The sequence below is a fragment of the Staurois parvus genome, unplaced genomic scaffold, assembly GCF_062004578.1.
Source record: "Staurois parvus isolate SC_StPar_1 unplaced genomic scaffold, SC_StPar_1.0 ptg000014l, whole genome shotgun sequence".
In the NCBI taxonomy this organism is placed as follows: Eukaryota; Metazoa; Chordata; class Amphibia; order Anura; family Ranidae; genus Staurois; species Staurois parvus.
This window is the reverse complement of record NW_028317810.1, coordinates 281,119-308,441: the sequence shown is the minus strand read 5'-3', so window position 1 is coordinate 308,441 and position 27,323 is coordinate 281,119. Positions and strand designations below refer to the sequence as shown.

The 27,323-nt window shown below is 41.8% G+C and overlaps 1 protein-coding gene across 2 annotated transcripts in view; it reads left to right on the top strand.

Moving 5' to 3' along the window:
* RNF34 (ring finger protein 34) overlaps positions 1 to 24,262 on the top strand; it is a 47,354-nt gene extending 23,092 nt beyond the window's left edge. Inside the window, exons 3-7 of one of the 2 annotated variants that reach the window (XM_089676520.1) lie at positions 8,897 to 9,295; positions 16,167 to 16,220; positions 17,547 to 17,724; positions 19,642 to 19,671; positions 23,837 to 24,262. In XM_089676520.1, the coding sequence (XP_089532646.1) occupies positions 8,897 to 9,295; positions 16,167 to 16,220; positions 17,547 to 17,724; positions 19,642 to 19,671; positions 23,837 to 24,024 (849 nt within the window). In that variant the 3' untranslated portion in view covers positions 24,025 to 24,262. Of the gene's footprint in view, positions 1 to 8,896; positions 9,296 to 16,166; positions 16,221 to 17,522; positions 17,725 to 19,641; positions 19,672 to 23,836 lie in introns of both variants that reach the window. The other variant, XM_089676514.1, reaches the window with a different exon arrangement.
* The last annotated feature ends 3,061 nt before the right edge of the window (positions 24,263 to 27,323 follow it).

The window sequence follows — 27,323 nt, the reverse complement described above, 5'->3', positions numbered from 1 at the left end:
ATATTGTTCTGTGCTTAGTGCATTTGTCTGAAATCCCACACTTCATTATTCCAAATGTATCCCGCAGAGTCACAGTCAAAAGAAATTCATGTTGCGTTCTCATAATAAATGAATTAGGTTTTAGAACTTCTAAACGTCCTTTGCAACACTTGGACAATGGAACAAATTACAGAACTGCAGTTATATGCTGAAGTATGAGTGATAGGTTTTTCCAGTAAATAACTCTCCTATCAAAAAAGATCTTTTTGATCTATTGACTGCAGCAATCATTTCAGACATTTGAAGTTTTACTAAAGCCAAAATGTTCCTTTTTCATTTTGGATAGAGTGTCAGTCCCTGTCAGTCTTTTTTCCATCTGTGCCCCATTGGGGAGATTTCACTTCACTTCCTGTTCTCTAGACAAAAAAGAAAGTGAGAGGAAATCTCTCCAAAAGTGGGGAAAATTCCCTCTTGGGTAATTGTAACCAAAACAAGATTTCCCCTCTATTCCTGTTCTGGTGGTGATTCAAAATTTTTTGGTTTCTTCCTCACTACTAGCCCCAGTGATAATGGTTACCTTGACAAATCGGGAGACTATATCTCCAAAATGGAGATGCAGGGTTTTAACTACTCACCACTCTATCCAAAGGCTAAATAAAGTTTGGCTTGAGAATGCACCTTAATAATGATCTCATGGACAACTGCACCTTCATTTTATTTATTTATTTATTTTAATTTACATTGTAATGAGCCTAGCACATTTTGTTAAATCTGTTAAAAAAAAAAAAAAAAATTTCATGACTGCTTAGGTTATGTTGCCGCCTTCAGTTGAATGGACAATGGCCCCGTCCCAGCTCATCTAAGCCTCAGTTGTTAGTTTTTGTCTTTAGGCGATGGATGTGCTTACCTATGTGTCTCTGAAACGTCCTTCTGTTGGCTTTAATTCCCCTATTTCCTGGTCTGTTCCTAGGGATTTCCTAGAAGAGGGCTTTATCTGGGTCAGTCACTGCAGCTAGTAGGCCAAGAGGACTGTACTCGAACCCTCCATGCAAAAGTGGGGAAAGCCTGTAAGGCTGCCAGTCAGCGCTGGATCCTGTGGGCGGTGACCTCCAGGATAAAATGTACCAGTTGAATTTGATGGCAGGGTTATGTACAGGTCCAGAGTAATGATCTCCTGGTGGGGGATTCAAGTTCCTGAAAGCCTTGTGGGGCATGTGTGCCATGATGATAGGACGTTGGGGTGGGCTCCTAAATCTGTCAGCTAGGAAGAACCCCCTGTACAGTTTGCCCAGCAATGGTCAAATTAGCTCTAAATCCCTGCCCTTATTTGGTATTTCCACTGTCTCAGGGACACAATCTGCTTCCCTTGTGTTAAGGGAGCAATTTTCTGTAGCCATTTCTGGTTTGCGAGATCAGCTCTTATGGGTTCTCACTGGCTTGGAATGCCTAGGACAGTAGTATGGAAGTATAGAAGTATGGGCACTCTCCTTCCCCTCTTTGTTTTCTTTTGCAACAGGACGAGGCATTGGAGGATCATTCTCAAGAGGAGGAAGCTGTTGAGAATCAGAAATCCTCTGTAGATGGCTCTTTCCAGGAAATATCCCAGGGTCTAGAGCTCTCTCGGATGTACAAGACCAGTGGGCTTCCTAGCAGAAAGAAAGTGCTTCTGGAATGCTCTTCTCCAAAGGCCACTGAATTTGGGTTCTGGCAGCCACCAGTGCACTCTTACTTGCTGGAAGTGATGTATGCTACTTGGGCTCACTTGGAAAAAGTGTTTTGTTTTGTTTTTTTCTGACTTCTGCAGCAGTTCCTTCATCAGTACCCCTTGGTTGACTAATTCTACAAGAAATTGGGTGCTCCAGCTGTAGACACAGCTTTTTCCTACTTTAATAAGACCTTGACTGTCTTGGTGGATTAGGTCATGGTCTATAAAGATGCCATAGATAAAATGTTAGAGGCCCTCTTTAATGTATCCTTTCTGGTGGGAGGGGCTCTATAGTCTGCAGGGGGTGCGATGGGAGTTTGCAAAGCCCTTAACGTTTGGCCAAAGCATATGCTCTGTTCCATAAAGTCACACCCAGTAGATCCTGCCTTCTGGCAGTTTCTGAAACATTCTTTGAGAGCCTTGAGTTTCTCAGTTGTCTTGGAAGACTCCATAAAGCAGTTTTCCCATGTGGGCACCATTTCGATCCACATAAGGATTCTATGGCTCAAGTGTTATTCAACAGAACTTCTCTGCAAGAAGCAGAAGTTGGACCATCCTTGTCTCTGTAGATATCAAGAATGCATACTTGTGCATCCTAATTTGCTGGCCTCACCAAAGGTTTCTGCGACTTGCAAGGAGGATTGCCACTCTGATAAGAGACATTGCCTTTCTTCTGTCCACAGCCCTAGAGTGTTTACCAAGGTGTTGACTCTGGTTCTGGGGTTGTTTAGAACCCAGGGTATCACTATTGTTTGGTATTTGGACAATTTGTTTCTTAGGGTGTAGCCACTTCAGAAGTTGATATCCAATATTCAGCAAATGGTACAGGTCCTGTATAGGTTTGATTGGGTGTCAAACCTTCAGAATGCGCTCCTGGTTCTGGCACATCATCTGGAGTAGTTGTTTGGACCTCTGGAGAAATGCCTGTCCTGAAATCAATGGAAAATATCTAATTCAGGTCTGCATGAAGGTCCTGGGAAAGGTGATGGTCCTCTATGCCCATTTTTACTCCAGAGGTCTTTAGCGCTGTATCCTGTCAGTATGTGGTCAAACATCAAGAGTCCTCGGATATGCCAGTGCATCTAACGCCAAGACCAGGGTCATCTTTTTGGAATGGTGATATCCACGCATACTGTATGCTGGATACCAGAAAATCCTTCCCCCAATTAATTTGGAAAATCTTGACAAAAGATGTCAGCCTGTTGGGCAGAGAAGGCGTTCTGGAGAACCTATTGGTTCAGATAATGTGGTCCTTGGAGTCAAAGTTGCCAAACAACATTCTGGAACCTTGGACGATTCGGCTGGCACACCCTAACCTAGTTTGTCTACGTTCAGGTTCCCCCCATTAGGGGAGCTGTTAGAGGTTATCTGAAGTCTGCAGCTTCATTTTAGACCATTTAAATTCCCTGTGTTTTTGTTTTTTTTTTTCTGTTTTAAAGTTTGTAAGGCTGCTACCTAGCTTCTCATTACAAAGTTCTATCTGTCAGATTTTCACGCCTCTGCAGATATCATTTTCGGGTGAAAGGTCTTGCAGGTGGCTTTGTCGAGGGTTTCTCCCTGTTCTGTTTTTGGGATTTGGGAGTGTTTAACCTTTATTGCTGTGTGTTCAGTACAATGACAATGGTCACCAGCACAGGATCAGTCCAGGGAGCCTAGAGCATGTGGATTAAAAACAAAGAAAGTGTTTCAAAGATGGTTGAAAGAAACTGTTTATTGTAGTGTGTCAATCTTTAAAGATGTGTTGCTGCTCAAAAAGATTAGTGTTCGTTATGGAGATTTCCCTTCACTTTCTGTTCCGTAGGCTCAGCAAGAAGTGACAAAATCTTTCTTTCTTCTTTATATGGTAGGAAATCCTCTCTTATCATGAGAACAAGTGTCTCTGTTGGAAGGTTTCCCATCTATTCCTGTTTAGGTGGCAACTCAAATGTTTGATTTAACATATATTTATTTTTTTTAAAGAATCCCCCCAACAAACACAGACAGCAGTTAAACCCTGACAGTGATTCTAACCCCTCATAACCTAATCTAAAAAAAATGTCTTAAGCCCTGGTTCACACCGGTGTTGACCGTTTCAAATCGCATAACAAGTTTCACTCTGTTGTGGGCAATGGAATCATTCAGATTGGTGAAACTCCGACTTCGCAGTGCTGCGCTGATTTGAAAAAAAGTTCCTGCACTATTTTTTGTGATTTCAGGTGTGACTTGCAGAGATATCTATGCATGAAATTGCACAGATGTCTGCCAAGTTGCACTTGAAGTCGCACTGACATGCGGCTTTGAAATCGTGCAACTTAAGGTGAAGTTGCACGATTTCAAAAGGTGGATCCAGTGTAAACCAGGGCTTAGTTATACTAGTTAGTTGCTATTATTTAGTTAGGCAGACTAGGGAAAATTTTTGCAGAAAAAAGTTATAGTGAATATATTGCTGATTTAAATGGTGTGCTAAGCTTGATGTAATATTGATTTTTAAAACAAAGGTGCAGTTTTTCATTAATTTTTATTTATTTTATTTTGCAATTAAGGATTAGTTAACCTAAATGCAGAGTTTTTTCATCCAATAGGTTTTTATAAGTGGCCAAAACATTGGAAGCATCTTCATGCACAATTAGCAAAATTACTTTGTCTCAATTTTGTGATTGGTTGAATCTGTGACAGCCAAATGAGCCAGCTGGTAAGACGCTAAACCGCCAAGTCACAGAACATTCAGATTTGTTCTAAATAAAATTCAGAATAGATTTGATCAGTCAACTCTAGCACTTGTTTCAAGAAATAATTGTATGAAAGATGAAAAAATGTTTAATTGAAATTAAGCATTCAGGTAATGCTTTTTTTTTTTTTTTTACATTTTTCTTACCAATTGTCTATATAAGGTTTTGCTGGTAGATGTACAGTAACGATGGACTGTTTTTCGCCTAAACTTAGAGTGTGTGAATGTGTTATAAAAAGTCTACACACCCCTGTTAAAATGTTATGTTTCTGTGATGTAAAAAGATTAAATCATTTCAGAACCTTTTCACCATTTTAATGTGACCTATAAACTGTACAACTCAATTGAAAAAAAAACTGAATTTTTTTAGGGGGGGGAGTAAACCTAAAAAACTAAAATAATGTGGTTGCATAAGTGTGCACACCCTCTTATAACTGGGGATGTAGCTGTGTTCAGAATTAAGCAATCACATTCAAAATCATGTTAAATAGGAGTCAGTACACACATGCCATCATTTTTAAAGTGCTTCTGATTAACCCGAAATAAAGTTCAGCGGTTCTAGTAGGTCTTTCCTGACATTTTCTAAGTCGCATCCTACTGCAAAAGCCATGGTCCACAGAGAGCTTCCAAAGCATCAGAGATCTCATTATTAAAAATGATACTGTGGAGGAATGCTAGTAACTAAATTGGATGGTTAAATGACTTTTAATGTCTTATGTAAAATAACTTCTAGTAGTATGTATTACTACGTTATACACTGCTCAAAAAAAATTAAAGGAACACTTTTTAATCAGAGTATAGCATCAATTAACCTCCTGGGATATTTATCTGGTCAGTTAAGTAGCAGAGGGGGTTATTAATCAGTTTCAGCTGGTTTGGTGTTAATGAAATTAACAGTTGCACTAGATGGGCAACAATGAGACGAGCCCCCAAACAGGAATGGTTTTACAGGTGGAGGCCACTGACATTTTTTTTTTTCCCTACTCCTCTTTTCTGACTGTTTTCCACTAGTTTAGCATTTGGCTAGGGTCCGTGTCACTACTAGTAGCATGAGGCAATACCTGGACCCTACAGAGGTAGCACAGGCGGTCCAACTCCTCCAGGATGGCACATCAATACGTGCCATTGCCAGTTTTGCTCCGTCTCCCAGCACAGTATCATGAGCATGGAGGAGATTCCAGGAGACGGAGTTACCCTAGGAGAGCTGGACAGGGCCGTAAATCCATAACCCATCAGCAGGACTTGTATCTGCTCCTTTGTGCAAGGAGGAACAGAATGAGCACTTCCAGAGCCCTACAAAATGACTTCCAGCAGGCCACTGGTGTGAATGTCTCTGACAAATCAGAAACCGACTTCATGAGGGTAGCCTGAGGGCCCGACGTCCTTTAGTGGGCCCTGTGCTCACTGCTCGGGCACCATAGAGCTCGATTGGCATTTGCCACTGAACACCAGAATTGACCGCTGTGCCACTGGCACCCTGTGCATTTCACAGATGAGAGCAGATTCACCCTGAGCACATGTGACAGACGTGAAAGGGTCTGGAGAAGCTGTGGAGAACGTTATTCTGCCTGTAACATAATTCAGCATGACTGTTTTGGTGGTGGGTCAGTAATGGTTTGGGAGGCATATCCATGGAGGGATGCACAGACCTCTACAGGCTAGATAATGGCACCCTGACTGACATTCTGTATCGTGATGAAATCCTTGGACCCATTGTCAGACCCTACACTGGTACAGTGGGTACTGAGTTCCTTCTGGTGCATGACTATGACCAGGCTCATGTATGCAGGCAGTTCCTGGAGGATGAAGCAATTGATATCCTTGAATGACCCCCACGCTCGCCTGTCCTAAGTCCTATAGAACCTCTCTGGGATATGTTTCAGTCCATCCAACGCCACCAGGTTGCACCTCAGACTGTCCAGGAGCTCAGTGATGCCCTGGTCCAGATCTGGAAGGAAATACCCCAGGACACCATCCGTTGTCTCATTAGGAGCATGCCCCAACGTTGTCAGGCATGCATAGAAGCACGTGGGGGCCATACAAACTACTGAGTACCATTTTGAGTTGCTGCAATTGAATTTCAGCAAAATGGACTAGCCTGCTGCATCAGTTTTTCAGTTTGATTTTTGGGGTGTCTTTGAATTCAGTCTTCTGTAGGTTGATTTTCATTTCCATCAAATGATGGGGCATCCTTTTTGTTCCTAACACATTACCTAGTCCATATCAGTATAGATATCCAGCATGTTCTTTTTCCCCATTGAGATCTGATGTGTTTTTCAAAGTGTTCCTTTAATTATTTTGAGCAGTGTATAAGGAATAAAGATAACTTTATTGAGGGGATCTTTGTGCCACCATTTGTCCCAGTCCAGACCAACACTGGTCATTGGTCTTTTTATTGTGCAAAATTGGAGATGCTTTATTTATTCTATTTGTTTAAAATGCCAGACATTTGTCTAGGATGGTTTTTCAGAGCTGCCAATGCATCAGCATCACATGCATTTTGGGGCAGAGCCATATCTAATTTTTTAGCCTTCTAGAGCTCCTTTTGACGAACCTTTTCTTAAAGACCACTTTTTGTTATACCCAAGAAAGGATCTATTTTCAGATATAATTTGGATCTAATGACCGATGTTTACAAGCTATTTATTCATTTAGTTGTCACCAACATATAATATATATACTCTTGTGCACCTAAGTCCATGTCTGTATATTGGAATAAGAAGGTCAGAATTAGAAATCATGTTTGCATGAGCTAATACATTTTTGATTCTGCAGTGTACCAAGCTGAAAAGAATTGCCTGACCGCTTCCTTTTGAAAGTTAGTTAAAAGCTTGTGAAGCCCAGGGGCACCTACACTCCATCTGGTTGTGTTAAAACATGCATATATGCATCACATGCTTTTCCAAGGAATCCATCTACCGATCTAAAAGTAGTCCAGTCTTGGAGCCAACAACCGAGAAAGGGAAGAAACATCTCAATTAACACCTGTGAGAAATGCTTAAAAATCTGAAATGTGTAGAATACTGTTGCTGAACTCCTTGTGAAAATGCTAGCAAGTAAAATTAAATGGAAGGGCGAGTGTCTGGTCTGCATACTGTCTGGGTCAGTGACTCCGTACTCTTGAGGCATTGATGCCATTAGACCAGACAGTTAGCATTTTTAAGATAGGTCAGAATGGGCTGCCTATTTATTTCCCTTAGCATAACTAGCAGGTATTTGCAGTGATTTGAACCTCCAGAAGTTAGACTGTATTAGCAAAGCTACAATGAAGTGCTACAAACAAATTTCTTATTGAATGCTGATACACACCTGTGATTAGGGCCGGACAATGGATTCCTGCAGACGGGCTGTGCTAGACTATTTTGCACCCTAGGCAAGACCAGCTACTTTCACCCCCCCCCCCCCCAAAACAAAAATGGGTGTGGTTTTACATTACACTAAATGTTAGGTGTGGCTTAAAGGGGTGTGGTTAAACAGACTGAAATGAGTTGCATGCAGGATGGAGATGACTGTGTGTGTGCAGAATGGAGATGACATAGTAGATGGCTGTGTGCAGGCTGCAGATGACATGGTTACCTAAATCCTCTGCTTGCCTCCACTGACTGCTCTGAACAATCCGTGTTCACAACTAATTGCAGGTGTGAATGAGCTCTATAGGTCTTTGCCCTGCACTTGTCTTTACACCCATTAAAGTGTATCGTTGGACAATTTTGGATAGAGTAGGGAAGGGTTAGAGCCACCTACTAAGTTTTTATTGTTGTCTGCGTCTCCCTAAGGTAAGTCTGCTTATTTGTGCTGTAGGCCATTATCATTCTAATGAAAAGTGATAGGGAATCCAAAATTTTATGGTTGTCGCTGCAACAGAAGATGAAAGAAAACCTTCAAAATGAGACACCTGTTCTTGTTAATGTTGCAGAGGCAATTTCTACTCCCAACCAACAGGGATTCCTTAGTCTTAGAATGTTCAAATAGGCACAGTTTAATCAATACAGGTGTGTTTTTAAAGTAACTTAAAGCATATCTGAACTCCAAAAATGTAATCTGTTAAGTACTGTTCCAGAGATGTGGTGGCTGCATACTATTTCCTTTTCAAGGGTTTTTCTCTTTACCTGATGATTCAACCAGACACCCTTTCAGTTGTAGGATGACCACGCTTACTCGCCAACTGTATCCGCTCCATAACAAGGGGGAGCGGTTGTATAGTAGTAGTCAGAGATAGCGGAGAAAAATGTAACTGATTTCCTGTGTTCTCTGCCTGTGGTGACTGCTATTAGCTGGCAATATTAATGGGTATTTTCCTTGTGTTTAATAAAAAGAGCTCACAAAACACCTGCAAGGGTACATTTGCCAGACTCAAGAGGCACCATGCAAGAGAAGTGAATTGCTGGGGTTTATGTACCCTTTAATATATCTGCCTTTTATATGTGCTGTAGTGCATATTCTGACTTTGGTATTCACAGACCTGGTATGATGAAATGCTTTTCTATTCTTTTTTTTCTTTTTAGCATGTCTGCTGTGACTGCAAGAAAGATTTCTGTTCGGTTTGCTCAATACTTCAGGAGAACCTCAGGCGTTGTAGTACCTGCCATCTACTACAAGAAACAGCATTTCAAAGGCCTCAATTAATGAAACTGAAAGTAAAGGATCTGCGACAGTATCTGACTCTAAGAAACATCCCCACCGAAAGCTGCAGGGAGAAGGAAGACTTGGTGGAACTGGTGCTTTGCCACCATGGCTCATGTCCGGAAGAGGAGATGGATGTTAATATGGACAACTCTGCACGGTCACAGACATCTGCCTTCTCTTTTATTTCTGCTTTATCAGCGCCTTCATCTTCCTTATCCTCATCTCAGGGAGAACTATCTGATAGAAGCGGGAGCATGGGAAGTGCTTCTACATCCCAGGTACTTGGGATTGTACATAGATTAGGCACTCCTGTCTGCAACTTCAAAGGTGTATCAAAAATGCAACCATGCACAAATGCAAGCATATCATGAATTTGCCTGCAGATGACTTACTGTAAAGTTGTATTGTAAATGGCAAAATTGTATTTGAAACTATTCCAGTGTTTCATCAATATAATTGCTCATACAAATAGCCTGATAGTAGAGCAATTATAGTTCTGTAACATTGGCTTTAATATGAACTCTTGATTAAGGATACTTTGAGACATTGTTTGCTGGCTTGATCAAGATAGGCAAGGTACGCTGTTCCCAGTTCTATGCTCTGTTACCATTTAAGCAGAAGGGAAATCTTAAAGCATCCTTGCCCTCAGTACATGTAAGTGCACAGTGACAGATTCCTGGTCAGCTGTGGCCATCCTGCACTCCATAGTTTTATTCTCCTTTACTAATCTTCAGGCAGCCCATTTATAGCCTTTGTAGGCAGGGGGGCATTTGTACAGTGCTGCAAACAAGGCACTAAAAATCCAAGGTGAAACAAAGCTGGAAAAGCGCATGAATTGATCACTTGAAAATGGGATAATGAATGATATAAGGTCTGGTGCTGAGCACTTATATGTGATAAGGAGAACCAGGGGATGTTTGGAGATAAATGATTATAATTTCAATACCACCTTAAAGTAAATCTGTGGTTGCCCAACATATAGGGCAAAATAAGTTCATTTTAAGGCAAGCCATTCCAGTTGTACATACTAATCTTACTCCCCTACACTCTTTTGGTTTGGGCATTTAAAGTGTTAAAAAAAAAAAAAAAGTCCTTGTATTAGCTCTAGGATTCTACCTGGAGCATACATGGGGCTGAGGGCTTTCTCAACACCATTTGACAGCACTGTGTGCCTGAGTGGTCAATCACCAAATACCAGCTCTGCCAAGGAGCAGAGAAGTAGCAATAGAGAGGGAATATGTGTTGCTGGTGGAGCCACAGTTGAAGTGAATTTGGGCTCCTCTAAATGTGAAGCTGGATTAAATGGAATGAATCCCATTGATTTCATTTTTAAAATGACTAAAACTCTATGTATAATCTTGTTTAGGAAATCTTTATAATCATCCCTTGTCTGTGAAGGTTCTCCTTTACTGTCCCTCATGGATTCTGACACTTCAGCTTGAGTCAGTGGATCTAAGGTCAACCTATACCATACTTTATTTTAATGTTTTAAAGGTCCACTAAGACGACCCTGCACTATGCCTAAGGGCTTATTCACTTCTGAATCCTATACAGCTTAACAGAGCTGCTTGTTTGTGACTGGAGGTGCATGCAAGCAGCCTGTTACTGAACAGGGATGCGGCAGATGCACGAAGACAGTCGCACGTCCTAGTTTTGACAGGTGTGTAGGGGTGGATGATTAGGATGTGCATTTGTGCCCGTACAACTGTTGCTTCCCTATTCAGTAACATAGGCTGCCTGCACTCGGCTCCAGCTGCAAAAACAAAAGGCTTTTCTTGCTGTGCGGACCTTAACGCCTGTGTGAAACACCCCTATAAAAGGGAACCTATGTATTAACCAAATAATTTTTATCTGGGCCCTTTCCTCATTATAGGTTTACACTTTTTATCATGGCCTAGTTTTCCCTTGAATAGAAGCAGTAGCACTGTGCTTGTGCAGCGTTTTTAATTAAAAAAAAAACCAAAAAGACACCTCCTTATTGAACCAGGTTCTTGAGAACAAAGCCCCTCTTGGATCACCCTCTTTGACACGTTGCACCCAACAAATAGGCTTAGTCACGACACATGACACCTGATAGTTGGGAATAGGAACCAGAGAGGACCTTGCAGTGGTGCCCATTACATTTGCCTGACGGAGTCCTGCCATCTGCAATTCCCCTGTCACGTGACACCGCCTCATTAGATGGTTTTATGGCTCATAGAGGATCTTGTTCTTTAGACGGGACCTTTTAATCTTAAAGCTTAATGGTTACAGGTTCGCCCTAAGGCTAGGTTCAGACATATAAGCTGAAAATTCGTTCAGGCTTCTAGTTCGATTCAGTGAACAGCTATGGTGTGAATCGCCTGCAGTTCAGCTTGAATACCAATGCGTCTTCCGTGTGATTTTGGTACAGCTGAGTTTTTGGATCTCTCCCTTTTCATCGGTTTACACAGTGTGTGTGTGTGTGTGTGTGTGTGTGTGTGTGTGTGTGTGTGTGTGTTCGTTCTCCCTCTCTCCCCTCCTCAATGGTGGTCAGTAACCAAGTGTACACCTATCAAAAACACATTGAAATCGCAATACATATGAACACAGCCATTTTAATTATGCTCTATAGACCTCAAACTTGGATCACACAGCTCCAAACTCAAACAACCATTTTTCAAAACGTACTGCGGCTGGACTCCCTACGTGTGAACGATCTCCATAGGAAAACATTTTATTTCTCACGCTATGCAAATCACTGCCCTTCAAAATGAATTAACAAACAGATATGTGTGAACCAGGGCTAAGTCTGATAGTTGCTCTTTTCTCAACTACCTGACCTTATATGCTGCACCCTTATACCCTGGAAAACCACATGTATGGTTGATCAGTTGACAGATGGCAAGTGTCAGACTTTTAAAAGCGTATATAAACTCACCAACCAAAAATATAATCTATTGCAGTTTACCAGTCCTCAGGCTTGGTGGCTGCAGGATTACCAGGTGAAAATAAAAAAAAAATGCAGATAGGAGTTGTCTAACTTAGTGAAACTTTGCTAAATATAGCTGTAATGTATACCTTACATTTCAAGTATTTTATTTCACTTTGCCATTTGTATGATCCTGTATCTAAATTTCCTTTTTATTTTTTAATTTAGTTTATCTAAATGTTATTTGATACTTTATAGCAGGGGTCTCCAAACTTTCTAAACAAAGGGCCAGTTTACTATCCTTCAGACTTTAAAGGGGCCGGACTGTGACCAGTGGGATTAGAAAATGACCTGGCATCAGTAAGAATGCCCCATCGTTGGTATCAGTGGGAGGAATAGTGCCCCATTATTGGAGTCAGTAGGAGGAATAGTGCCCCAGCGCTGATGTCCGTGGGAGGAATATTGCCACATATTTAGTGCCAGTGGGAGGAATAGTCCCCGACTGTTGGGGTCAGTGGGAGGAATAGTCCCCCAGCGTTGGGGTCAGTGGGAGGAGTAGTGTCCCATCATTGGGGTCAGTGGGTGGAGTAGTGCCTCATCGTTGGTCTTAGTGGGAGAAATAGTCCCCCATTGTTGGGGTCAGTGGAAGGAATAGTCCCCCATCGTCGGAATCAGTGGGAGGAATAGTCCCCCATCGTCGGAATCAGTGGGAGGAATAGTCCCCTATGGTCGGCGTCAGTGGCAGGAATAGTGTCCCATCCTTGGCATCAGTGGCAGGAATAGTGTCCCATCCTTGATGTCAGTGGCAGGAATAGTGCCCCACTGTTGGTATCAGTGGAAAGAATAGTGCTCCAAGGGCCGGAAAAAGGCAAGCAAAGGGCTGCAGTTTGTAGACCATTGCTGTATAGCAATATAACCAGTGAATTATGTACCCTATAGGTATTCAGTTCTATAATGTATTTCAAAGAAACCCCTCAAAGTACCCAGTGTGCTCCTTTTTTTTTTTTTTTTTTTTTTTTTTTTAATAGTCTTGCCCTCAAAAAAAACAAATTTACAAGAATTAAATGTATGTAGAAGCAGAGCTTTTAAAAATATATTTTGGTAAGCTGACCATACACTGTAAGATTTCTCTTATTCAGCCCCGCAGCTATCAGAATATCCATTGTTCAGCAAACAACCTTCTGCCTAGCTCTTTTGATTTTCCTTTTGAAATATGTTTGGTGGGAGGGTGCGGACAAGGCCAGTCATGGCTCACATTTTGGCCACTTCATCATAAACCAGACAAAATTTGCTCTCTCTATGGATTTAGATACTTTGTCAAATTTTTAGGATCAGGTTTTTAACCCCTCTTCCTTCCTTTTTTTTTTTTTTTTTTTAGTGTCACAAGATAAAGTGAGGGGAAATAGTTCATTTTTGTCTGTGACAGCTACAGTGAAAGAAATAAGTATTTGATCCCCTGCTGATTTTGAATGTTTGCCCACTCACAAAGAAATGATCAGTCTAAAAATCGAATGGTAGGTGTATTGTAACACTGAGAGACAGAGTAGCAACGAAAATTTAAAAGAAATGCATGTCTAACAAATGATGCACTGATTTGCATGTTCATGAGGGAAATAAGTATTTGATCCCCTTCACAAAACATGACTTAGTACTTGGCGGCAAATCCCTTGTTGGCAATCACAGAGGTCAGATGTCTCCTGTAGTTCACCACCAGGTTTGCACACATTTCAGGAGGGATTTTGGCCCACTCCTCTTGGCAGATCCTCTCCCAAGTCATTAAGGTTTGGTGGCTGACGTGTGAAAATCTGTGGCAGAAGCTGAAAGTTTGAGTTGCCAATTGAATTAAGGTCTGGAGACTGGCTAGGCCACTCCAGGACCTTAATTTGCTTCTTCTTGAGCCACTCCTTTGTTGCCTTGGCCGTGTGTTTTGGGTCATTGTCGTGCTGGAACACCCATCCACAACCCATTTTCAATGCCCTGACTAAGGAAAGAAGGTTCTCACCCAAGATTTGATGGTACAGTTCCCCGTCCATTGTCCCTTTGATGCGGTGCAGTTGTCCTGTCCCCTTAGCAGAAAAACACCCCCAGAGCAGAATGTTTCCACCAACATGTTTGACAGTTGGGATGGTGTTCTTGGGGTCATAGGCAGCATTCCTTATCCTCCAAACATGGCGAGCTGAGTTGATGCCAAAGAGCTTGATTTTGGTCTCATCTGAACACAGCACTTTCAACCAGTCCTCCTCTGCATCATTCAGATGTTCAGTGGCAAACTTAAGACGGGCCTGGACATGTGCTTTCTTGAGCAGAGGGACCTTGCTGGCACTGCAGGATTTCAATCCTTGTCGGCGTAGTGTGTTACCAATTGTTTTCTTGGTGACTGTGGTCCCAGCTGCCTGGAGATTTTTGACAAGATCCTCACGTGTAGTTCTGGGATGATTCCTCACTGTTCTCATGATCATTAACGCTCCACGAGATGAGATCTTGCATGGTGCACCAGACCTAGGGAGACTGACAGTTGTTTTGTGTTTCTTCTATTTGCGAATGATTGCACCAACTGTTGTCACCTTCTCACCAAGCTGCTTGGCGATAGTTTGGTAGCCCAGTCCAGCCTTGTGTAGGTCTACAATCTTGTCCCTGACATCCTTGGACAGCTCTTTGGTCTTTGCCATGGTGGAGAGTTTGGAATCTGATTGTTTGATTGCTCCTGTGGACAGGTGTCTTTTTTATAGAGGTCACAAAATGAGATTAGCAGCACTCCCTTTAAGAGTCTGCTTCTAATCTCAGCTTGTTACCTGTATGAAAGATACCTGGTAGCCAGAAATCCTGCTGAATGATAGGGGATCAAATACTTATTTCCCTCATGAACATGCAAATAAGTGCATCATTTGTTAGACATGCATTTCTTTTGACTTTTTTGTTGCTATTCTGTCTCTCGGTGTTACAATACACCTACCATTGGATTTTTAGACTGATCATTCTTTGTGAGTGGGCAAACATTCAAAATCAGCAGGGGATCAAATACACATTTCCTTCACTGTATCTAAATGGGCTGAACAAGAGAAAACTGTATTTTCCCCATTCACACTAAACAACGTGGACAGAAAAACCTTTTTCCAGCTATTCTGACATCCAGCTTCCACAGCTGTCAGAATACCCAAACAGTGGCTGCATCTGATTGGATGCAGCTGCTGTTCTTGCTGACTGTTTTATGTCCAGCTTCTTTGAACAGCTGCATGTATGGTTAGCTGAAGAGGGGGAATTCCTCTCTTTGGAGAGACTTCTCACTTCCTCTTGATTCTCCAGGACAGGAAGTGAAGGAAGCTCTCCCTAACAAGAGAAAATAAATCCAACAGGTTTTTAAACCCTCTCTACTCTATCCAAAAATTAAAAAAAAAAAAAAATCTGGCTTCACATACACTTCTTAAGACAAAGAACTTATTAGGAAAAAAAATAAATACACCCAGACCTCCGCTTCTAACCATTTCCTGAAGGTGCCAGTGATGTGCCATACTACTGTTTCCTGGGAAAGCTGGATCCTGCAGAAATGTGCAGCAATACAGAAGAACTTCCTCCTTGGATGTTGGGTTGAAAGCTGCAGTCTGAGCTGTTGAATGGTTTGTTTTTTAAAATATCTAAAAAGTTCATTTTTTCCTAGATAAACAAACTCTGCCTTATTTATGCAGGGTCTGCTTCACGAAGCAGTAAGTGAGCTTTAAAGCCAACCTTCACTTGCCTCTGTAGCAGCAGTGCTTTTGCTGTGAGGATGAAGCACTCTAAAGTGCCTATAGCTACAGAGGTAAGGGATACTTTGTTTTTAGGCTCATATACAGCAATGTAGTAATGTAAAACTATAAGCATGTCATATACTACCACTGACCACATTTAAAATTTGAAAGGGATATGTTATGAATAACAGTGACATAACATGTCATGGATTCAAACTAGTGCATAAGGGCATAAATATGAGTACATACAAGCCTTGCCAGAAAGAAGCACGTTGTTAATGTAGAGGCCTGTAATTATCTTTTCACCACTTATGGTTTCTAGTGATTCAGTCTGTCTGTGCTGTAATATCGCATGATAGGATTCCTCATGACCCACCCGGCTGTCTTCTGCTTTACAAAATAGACTGTGTTGCTATATAAAATATCTGATTCTGAAACCACAAATGTTTTTAGACAAGTGGACTGGGACAGTTATAAAGTTAACATACCTATGAAAAGGATTTGATTGTCACATGTTTATCTGTGTGTTTTCAGGGAACAAGTGAAAACATATCAGTAGCATCAGATACAGAAGCCCTGGAAAACCAAGTAAGTACCTTTTTAACTGATCTACAAAGAAGCTCAGACTAGTATGGCTGTGGGGAAACTAATATGAAGAAGAATCTCTTTGTATTAAACTCTTGTACAGTGTAGTATATTTGTGAAAACTGGAGCCAAAGAGAAATTCAGAATACTTTAATACTCTCAAAGGGAAATTATTAAGATGGATTGCTTCCAAACTATCAATGTTTAGAGCCTGATTTGTTACCCAAGATGACGCCTGTATATAGGGGGGCTGCTAAATCCCCAATCCTCCTTGATGCGCATATACACTATACTGCCAAAAGTACTGGGATGTCTGCCTTTACACACACACACACAGGAACTTTAATGGCATCCACAAGGTTTAGGAGTGTGTCTATGGGAATGTTTGACCATTCTTCCAGAAGCACATTTGTGAGGTCAGGCACTGATGTCGGGCGAGAAGGCCTGGCTCGCAGTGTCCGTTCTGATTCATCCCAAAGGTGTTCTATCGGGTTGAGGTCAGGACTCTGTACAGGCCCAGTCAAGTTCCTCTATCGCAAACTTGCTCATCCATGTCTTTTTGGAACTTGCTTTGTGCACTGGTGTGTAGTCATGTTGGAACAAGAAGGGACCATCCCCAAACTGTTCCCACAAAGTTAGGAGCATAAAATTGTCCAAAATGTCTTGGTATGCTAATGCCTTAAGCGTTCCCTTCACTGGAACTAAGGGGCCAAGCCCAACTCCTGAAAAACTACACACCATAATCCCCCCTCCACCAAACTTTGCAGTTGGCACAATGCAGTCAGGCAAGTACCGTTCTGGCAACCACCAAATCCAGACATGTCCATCAGATTTCCAGACAGTGAAGCGTAATTCGTCACTCCAGAGAACACGTCTCCACTGCCCTAGAGTCCAGTGGCGGCGTGCATTACAACAGTGCATCCAATGCTTTGCATTGCACTTGGTGATGTAAGGCTTGGATGCAGCTGCTCGGCCATGGAAACTCATTCGTTAGACATGCATTTCTTTTGATTTTTGGTTGCTATTCTGTCTGTGTTACTGTTACAATACACCTACCATTCGATTTTTAGACCGATCATTTCTTTGTGAGTGGGCAAACATTCAAAATCAGCAGGGGATCAAATACTTATTTCCTTCACTGTATGATACACCAGAGCTGTAGGGTCTGGCAGAAAAAAACTCTATAAACATTAGTTATTGCAGGTAGCAACAGAATGTGAATTGAGTGCATTGATAAATACATACACTCCAGGCGTTCTTTCTTCTTTTTCTCTTTTTTTTTTTCACTTTGCTAAATCTCTTTAGGCTAATGATCTCTCACGAAAACAGGCGAGAGCCTCGCTGTCTGACTTATCAACGCTGGATGAAATAGAGGCACTTACGATCCGACAACTGAAAGAAATCCTGGCTCGCAACTTTGTCAACTACTCAGGCTGCTGTGAAAAGTGGGAGCTAGTGGAGAAAGTCAACCGGCTGTACAGAGAGAATGAGGATAACCGAAAGTCCTGTACGTTGGGTGATTTAGTGATTGTTCTTTATCAGTTTAGCTCTGCATTAATTTGTGTGGGTAAAGAATAAAGGAGGATTAAAGTATATGTAAACCGTCACCTTGTAAAACAACCCATTCGGTTTAAAATAGAAATGAGGCTCCATGCACACTAGCAGTTTTTGGGGTTTTCGTAAGCTAAAAAAAACACAGATAATGGTGTTTAGTAGCATTTTATCAGCGGTTTTTAGAAGCGTTTAGTAGCATTAGCTTTTTATTATTTTATTGTACATGTAGGGGGAAAAAAACAAAAGACGGTAGCAATTTAGGAGCGTTTTTCTGCTGGAAAAAAGCTCCCAAAGACTCTACAAAAACAATTTTATTTATTTTTATTTTTTTTCTGCTCTTAAACGCTGAAATTTGAAAAACACTACTAGCCTAAAATAGTGTGCATAGACACATAGGATAACAATATTTAGCTTCTAAGAGCAGAAAAAAAAAAGCTAACAGCTTCTAGGAGCTTAAAAAAAAATGCTAGTGTGCATGGAGCCTGAAAGGCAAAACATTTGTATATAGATAAAAATGTGTTTTGTTTGTTTTTGTTTTTTTTTTTTTTTATAACACTTTTTGTTATAAGTGATCACATACCCCCTGTTCGCAGCTGCATAAGTGCCGGGGGAGCTGGAGAAACAGCTGTACACTGATCTTCCCAGTGAAAGGCTGTGCAGGAAGGGGGGCTGTCAGGACAAGTGTGATCATTGGAGGAGAGCAGGCTAAGTTCCCAGCAGAGCCAGAGAACTGACCAAACTGTTCTGTTATGTCTAATGTAGTCAGTTTTTAATAGGAAAGTAGAGGGACTGGTCTATTTCATTGTTTCTCAACCTTTTTTCAGTCAAGATACCTTTTTAAAATTATACACATACTCTCGGCACCTCAGTTTAAACTGTAAAAAATGAAACTAATAAGGTTACAAAAGGCAGCAGCAGGATCCCCATATGTAGCACACACAACATTAGAGGTTTATTTTTACAATAAAAAATATACATATTGTACACGGATACTGACTAGTATTCTAGCATATCTCTTCTTTCTCAATTTCTTTCCCTTGCGCAGTTAACGTGACCCTAGTGATAAGGAAGAGTAAACCAGAGTGCTGTGCAGGCACCCACATGCTCCTTTTCAACTGATGCTGTCGGTGGTTAAGACATGAACAGCTGGCCTGAATGGTGCCCAAAGCTGCACAATAAAAATCTGTGCCTTTTGTGTAACATAAAAAAATGGGTTTTATCCACCTGCCAGCTTGTTGACAGTTTTGGGGCAATTTTTAGGCTTTTTGCCATGGCATCCCTAAAGAACTCAGACGGCCCCCTGGTTGAAGGCTACTCTAGTTGATGCGGTGACACATAAAGGAAAATACTTTGAGCACAATTCTCATAAGAAATGCCTTGTGAGCAGCTGTTTGTGCTCTTCTACTTCTTTCATTCTCTGTATGCTAAAGGCACCCTTTAGGTATACCTACAGTTATGGTGAGCGTACACGTTGCCCATTAATGCTGAGATATTTTCTCACTACTTTCTGTATAGCTGAATGAGTGAGATGGCAAAGGGATCCAGTGTCACTGCTGCCACCTAGAGAATCGCCTGAGAACGAATGCTTATCTTGTAGTTGCACCCGTGTTGTTTCAATACAAGTTGGTCTACGGGAGAGCTAAAGCCCTTCTACTTTTACATTGGCTTTTATGTGTGTTTAAAAATACCCAGTACAACATCTACATATAGTGGTTTTTTTTTTTGTTTTTTTTTAAATTTATATAAATATGTGTGTGTGTCTGCGCGCTATATACTGTTATGTTTTTATGATTTAAAAAATGGTGGCATTTTTATATAATCATAAACCCTAATCTTAAAAATTATTATTTTTTTTTGTTTCCTTTCACAGTGGAACATCTAGAATTCAAACCTAACCAAGGTTAGTTACATTTTTATTTTAACAAAATCTGAACACCAGAGATCTGCACTTCCCTTTCCCCATAAAGTTAATCTGCACTATCAAAACCAGTTGGTTGCGGGACCTTGTGGAATATAGAAAAAGAGTATAAAGGAGAGGGATATATCTTCTGCCTTTTTTTTTTTTTTTGGTCGTGTCTTCATGTGTGTAGGCATGAAATACTAGCTTTTGTATAAGAAAAGTGGCTCATAGATTGGGTTGGGGAAGGCTAAGAATTGGGATGGGTGATAGCGGTTGTTGCATATTTGCTGGGTTGTATGCTTGATGTGTATCTTTATCAGTGTTTATGTGAAAAATTGGATTTTTTTTTCTACATACTTGTAAAATCCATTTCTTGTAGTACATCAGGGGACACAGAGTAGGCTATATTCATTAGTCTGGGTTATGCACCACCTATAGGCGAATGGACACTTGAAGACCAAACATGAGGTCATCCTCAATATAACCCCTCCCATACAGGAAGTACCTCAGTTTTTTGTAGCAATCAATGAAAATCCCAGAGAGGGGGTGGGATCTCTGTGTCCCATGATGTACTCTACAAGTAATGGATTTTACAGGTATGTAGAAAATAAAATCCAATTTTCTTTATGGTACATTACAGGACACCAAGCAGGCTATATTCATTATTATCTGAGATGTCCCAAAGCAATATTCTTGAGGGGAGGGAGACACACTCTCAGAAACCGCCATCAGACCAGGATCTACAGTGGGGAAAATAATTATTGGACCCCCTGCAGATTTTGTTCCCCTGCAGAATTTGTAAATTTACCCACTTACAAAGAAATGAAGAGTCTCTAATTTTTATCATCAGAGTATTTTAAATTATAGGGACAGAATATCATCAAAAATCCAGAAAAAACAATACAAATGTTATAAATTGGGTTGCAGTTCAGTGAATAAAATAAGTATTTGATCCCGTACCAACCAACAATAATTCTGCCTCCCACAGACTAGCTATGTGCTCATGTGGTACACAGATTAGTCCTGTCAATTTTATGAAGGTGCTCCTAATGACAACTCGTTATGTGTATAAAAGACACCTGTCCACATAATTTTTCTTCCATTCAAACCTCACCATCATGGGCAAAGAGCTGTCAAAGGACGTCAAGACCGTAGATTGTAGACCTTCACAAGGCTGGAATGGACTACAAGACCATCAGCAAGTAGCTTGGTTAGAAGGGGACAACTGTTCGTGCGATTATTCGCAAATGAAGGAAATACAAAATAACCATCAATCGCACTCATTCTGGACCTCCATGCAAGATTTTGCCTCATGGGGTAAGGATGATCATGAGTAGAGTGAGGGATCAGCCCAGAACTACACGGGAGGAGCTTGTGAATGATTTCAAGGTAGTTGGGACCACAGTCACCAAACAAACCATTGGTAACACAATACGCCACCATGGATTGAAATCCTGCAGTGCCTGCAATGTCCTCCTCCTCAAGAAGGCACATGTACAGGCCTGTCTGGAGTTTGCCAATGAACATCTAAATGATTCGGAGAAGGATTGGGAGAAAATTGAGCTCTTTGGCATTAAATCGACTCGCCGTGTTTGGAGGAAGAAAAATGATGACTATGACCCTAAGAACACCATCTCTACAGTCAAGCACGGAGGTGGAAACATTATGCTTTGGGGCTGTTTCTCTGCTAAAGGCACAGGCCAGCTTTGCTGCATTGAGGGCCAATGGATGGGGCCATGTATAGTAAAATATTGAATGATTACCTTCTTCCCTCAGCCAGTACACTGAAGATGGGTCTTCCAGTATGGCAATGACCCAAAACATACCGCCAAGGCAACAAAGGAGTGGCTCAAGAAGAAACACATTAAGACCATGGAGTGGCCTGGCCAGTCTCCAGACCTTAATTCTATAGAAAATTTATGGAGGAAGCTGAAACTTCGAGTTGCCATGCGACAGGCAAGAAACCTTAACCTCTTCTCTACCGCGCTATAGCCGAAAGACGGCTACAGCGCGGTTGTCTAGTTCTGGGACGACATCCATGGATGTCATTCCAGAACATGGCCCCAGGGACGTGCACCCAGCGCCGCCGGTGATCGCAGTGTCCTATGGACACAGCTGATCACATGATACGGTAAACGGCCAATCACAGAAGCCTTTTACCATGTGATCAGCTGTGTCCAATGATAGAGCAGATCACCGGGTAAATACAGTTGCCAGTTATCGGCTGCACTTTCCTCACACTGTCACAACATGAGGAGAAAGTACTGCCGATAACCGGCAATTGTCAGAGAAGTGATCGGCACTGATAATCAGGGCACTGATGATCACTGCCCATCAGTGCCACCCACCTGTGCTTAGCAGAGCCACCCATCAATGCTACCTATCAGTGCAGCCTCATCAATGCACATCAGTGAAGGAGAAAAACTACCCGTATGCTAAATTTTATAATAGAAACAAAGAACTTTTTGTATTTTTTCAAATTTTTTGCTCCTTTTATTTTTTGTGCTATAAACAAAACAAAACAAAAAAAAAAAAACACCTAGTGGTGATTAAATACCACCAAAAGAAAGCTCTATTTGTGTGGAAACAAAATGATACAAATTTCATACGGGTACAGTGTTGCATGACCATGGAATTGTCATTCAAAGTGCGACAGCTCTGAAAGCTGAAAATTGGCCTGGGCAGGAAGGGTGTATAATTACCCAGTAGGCAAGTGGTTAAGGATTTAGAGAAGATCTGTAAAGAGTGGACCAAAATCCCTCCTGAGATGTGTGCAAACCTGGTAACCAGCTACAAGAAATGTCTTACCTCTGTGCTTGCCAACAAGGGTTTCTCCACTAACTACCAAGTCATGTTTTACTTGGAGATCAAATACTTACTTACTTTACTCACTGAACTGCAGCTGCATTTGTAATACTTGTATCATGTGGTGTTTTTTTGTTTTTTGATTTTTTTCCTCCTGGTTTTTTGGTTGATATTCTGTCTCTACATTTAAAATACACCTATGATAAAAATTATAAACCCTTCATTTCTTTGTAAGTGGGCAAACTTACAAAATCTGCAGGGGACCAAATAATAATTTTCCCCACTGTGTTCTGCCGCCTGTAATACACTGCGACCAAAGGCTGTATCCTCTGCAGCCCTAACATCCACCTGGTAGAACCTTGTGAATGTATACACAGAAGACCACGTGGCGGCCTTGCAAACCTGAGCCATGGACGCCTGATGATGAATCTCCCAAGAAGCTCCCACACCTTGAGTAGAGTGTGCCCCAACCCATAAGGGGAGATCCTTTCCCTTCAAACCGAAGGCCTGAATGATTAACTGATGGATCCAATGAGAAATAGTTGCTTTAAATCCTGCTTGCCCTGGCCAGTGCCCTTCTGGCAATACAAATAAGGATTCAGAACTGAGGATCTATCTGTATGTAGTATGAACAGTCCTGATCTGTGCTGACATTTTCAAAGAATGCAGTAATCTCCATGGCAGAGCGAGCATTTGGAAATAAGGTGGGTAGAACAATGTCCTGATTTAAATGAAAGCTAGAAACCACTTTTTAGGCAAGAAAAATGGATGAGGGTACAACACCATCTTAGTTGGTCTGGTTGGGGCTGCCAGTCTCCATTCACCTATAGGTGGCGCATTACCCAGTTGGTAAAGAATATACACTGCTGTGTGTCCCGTGATGTACAATAAAGAAATACGATTTTAAAAAATTTGAAAAACCAACAGTAGAAGGGGCAGGGAGGAGAAGCAGGATGCTGGTAACACCTTATCAGGTACCAATAATAGTGGTTTCAGAGGGTTTCAGAATCGCACACAGACATTGTTGCCCAGTAATAGCCAACTGTATCCATGGATACTCATAGGCTCGCCATACATTATACAATTTTCTTATTTAATTTCCTTTTAGATTTACCTTCAACTATGTACTGCAAGGACCTGTCTGATTGCATACAAATTGAAAGTGTTTAGGTTTGACCTCCATATTAAATGGTTTTGCAAAAATTTCTCAAGAAAGTTGTATAATGTATGGCCAGCCATACTCCTTATACCACTAGTTGTTTCATGAAGTAATATGGGTTCTGTGCCCAACATAACGTTTCATTTATACAGCTCTCCCATCTTTCTGGATACACTTGTCTAACATATCTGTTTCTTTCAGAACGTGATCGGCTGCAGTTGACCGGTAATGATGACAACCTCTGCCGAATTTGCATGGATGCTGTAATCGACTGTGTTCTCCTGGAGTGTGGCCATATGGTAACATGTACCAAATGTGGCAAGAGGATGAGCGAGTGTCCAATCTGCCGCCAGTATGTGGTGCGGGCTGTTCACGTCTTCAAATCTTAAATATCCAGACCAAATAAAATGTGTATGACTTGGCTCTACTACTTCTTGGAGCTCAAAGTGTGTAAAAAAAGGAAAAATGGTTTTCTGTATAGCTTCTGAGTGATATGTTGTTAGAGATGTTTTGTAATACAGTTAGGATGTATACATGAGAAGTGTTCAGACAACTGCATGCTGGTGTGTGTTTATGAATCTGGAATGAATGATCTCATTCTAAGAAATAAAATATTTACTTGTGGAATGGAAGACTAAAAAACATGTTTATTAAAGTAAATTTCAACACTACATTGCTGGTGATTTTCACATCTTAAAGTGGAGCGTAAGTAGTTCTAATGGCTCCAGGTTTTTTACCTTCATGCATTCTATGCATGAAGCTAAAACCTTTGTGTGCTACAGCCCCCCTAATACTTACCTGAGCCCCCTCTCAATTCAGCAAAGTCCACGAGAGCCTCAGCTCTCCAGGGGTACTCACTAACACCATTGGCTCCCACTGCTGTCAATCACAGCCAGTGAGCCAATCGGGAGGGGGCAGGGCTGACCCGTGGCTGTGTGTGTGAATTGACATGCAGAGCCATGGCTCGGGAACGCGTCTGTATGGGTGCCCCCAGAGTAAGCTGCTTGTTCTTGGGGCGCTCAGCAGGAGGGAGGGGCAAGCTAGAGTGCTGGTAGGGCTGCTCTATGCAAAACCACTGCACAGTGCAGGTAATGTATTTTTTGCTCCATAAGACTCACTTTTTTTCCCCCCAAAAAAAGGGGGGAAAATGTCAGTGCATCTTATGGAGCGAATATAAAGCTGCCGATCCGGTATTTCCGCCGCCACTATGTCCGAATACCGGGCCGGCCGCTCAGCTGTTCTCTGCGGCAGGAACTCGCCTGTTCCTCGGTCCAGTGCTGTAGTCTTCCCGCGCCGGCTTCTTCCAGCCCCGGCATCTGTGACAGCCGGGTGCCCACTGTGCGTGCGCGAGAAGCGCTGCGCTTTGTGAATGGTCCGGTGTCTCTGGGACACGTGACAAGTCCCAAAAGATGCAGGGCCATTCACAAAGCGCAGCGCTTCTTGCGCATGTGCAGTGGGCACCCGGCTGTCAAAGTCGGGTGCCCACAGTATAGGAAGGAGAACTCCGCGGAAGTGGGAGCGGGTACCTGTCAAATTCAGGTACCCGCTCCCCCTCCCTAAAGGTCCGCAGTGTCTGGTCATGCCCTGTACTGTCTGCGGACAGTACAGGGGATGACCAGAGACTGCGGACAGTACAGGGGATGACCAGAGACTGCAGTCTCTGGGCATCTGTACTGTCCCTGCAGTCTCTGGTCCATCTCCTGTAGTGTGTCCGCAGTCTCTGGTCTATCTCCTGTAGTGTGTCCGCAGTCCATTGGTTCAGAATATTTTTTTTTTTTTACTTGTTTTTCGCCTCTAAAACCTAGGTGCATCTTATGGAGCGAAAAATACAGTACGTATACCGTGTTAGTAAAGTCTTATTATTATTTTTATTTTAATATTGCTTTAAGTGTGCATTAACAAATTTTGTAAGAAGGAAGAATTTTTTTTTTGCAGAAGAGACAAACAGTACTTTGTGTCTTCTGCAATAAAGGATTCTTCCTAACTGACCTTAAACTCTACACAGAGCTGTGCATGTGCACAACAACTACTGTTGGTAGTTGGATAATTTTTGGCGACACAATGGTTGTGTAACCATTCATAATCTTTAAATGATGGCACACAAGGCTATAGAAAAGATACATTCAAAATCACATTTAGATTCTGGGATCTAAAACAATGCTATACAAATCGTAATGAAGTACTTGCTGGTGCTCCCTTTTTTTGTATTATTAAGGGACTTCTATTTCTGAGCAATGTGTTCTGCTCTGTTGTGGAACTTCTGACATTTTTTCATCTATCAGATGCATATTGGGGCCAACACAGCAGAGCTTCACTGCAGTTTATCTATGGAGAAGCAATGTTCTCACCCTAGGACTGTAGGTGTGTTGGGGGCTATAGAGCACCACCTCTGTGAGCTTCAGAACACCTCCCTGTATGTTATGGATGGATGGAAGGAGAATCATGAATATTAGGATTTTTGTACTCGCTGTAAAATCTGAAACTTTTTTTTTCATACTTACCATAATTTTCCTTTGACAGTGAGCTCCATGGTAGCATGCACATGGGTAGTCTCCTCCATGGGTGTCCATCTCTAAATTTGTACTCCTCCCCAGACACAGCCAACTTCAGTGGAGTGGGATATTATGCTGCCATGGAGCTCATCCGGAAAAGAAAACGTTAGGGAATTCAGAAAATTGTTTTCATACTTACCGATTACTCCATGTCAGCATACACATGGGAAATAACTAGACAAGACAGGCTGGGAATTCTAATATTTAAATCCATAGAGGTGGCAGAAGAAAGTACTCTCTGACCAAAAGCAACAGTCATAAGAGACGCAATAACACGTTATGAAGGTATGGACATGCACTCTCTTGCCATAAGTGGAATGAGCCGGTACTCCATTTGCCACACCTTCGCACATTTAGGCCATGGAAATTGTCTTGACCAAGCAAGATGCGATCACCCGACTGGAAGCCTTTTTCCCTTTATTTGCACCAGTTGGCAATACCATCAGATGAGATGAAGGGAGCTGTAACCTTAAGGTATGCCTGAAGGGATTTTCCCATTGCTTACTTGCACTGAGTCTGATGAGAGGAGGCTAGGAAGAAATACTGAAAGGCCGAAGTCACCTTGGGTGTAATTCCTAAGAATTAGAACCACCCTGTCAGCAAAGAAAGTGGTGAAGGGCTCCTTAGTCCCTGGTGCAGCTATTTCAGAAACACTCCTTTCTGAAGTGATTGCAACTAAAAAGGCTGTCTTCAGGGTGCTAGTGTTCCGATACCAGAGCAAAATCCTTGCTTCAGGGAGTCCAAAACTAGTGGAAGAGCCTACTTTAGAAAGAGGAGTTTTCTTGATGGTCTCAATCTTGTCACTGCATTGAAGGATTGGATCACCAACTTGGATGCCCACTGGGTTCTTGAGAAGGCTGAGATAACTGAAGCATATCTCTTCAATGGACTGAGGCCTATTTCAAGGCCATTCTGTAGGAACTCTAGCACATTGTGTACCTGAAGGTTTAATGATGGACAAAAACACGAGCAAGTACAAACATTTTAAATTGCTGCCACACCCTGTTAAAGTTTTTTTTTTTTTTTTTTTTTAAATTAGTACTGGGTTTCCTCGATTTTAGAAGTGTACCTCAACCTTGATTGTGAAATCTAGGGTCTAACCATAAGGACCCTGAGGGTACAGATTTCTGAGCTTG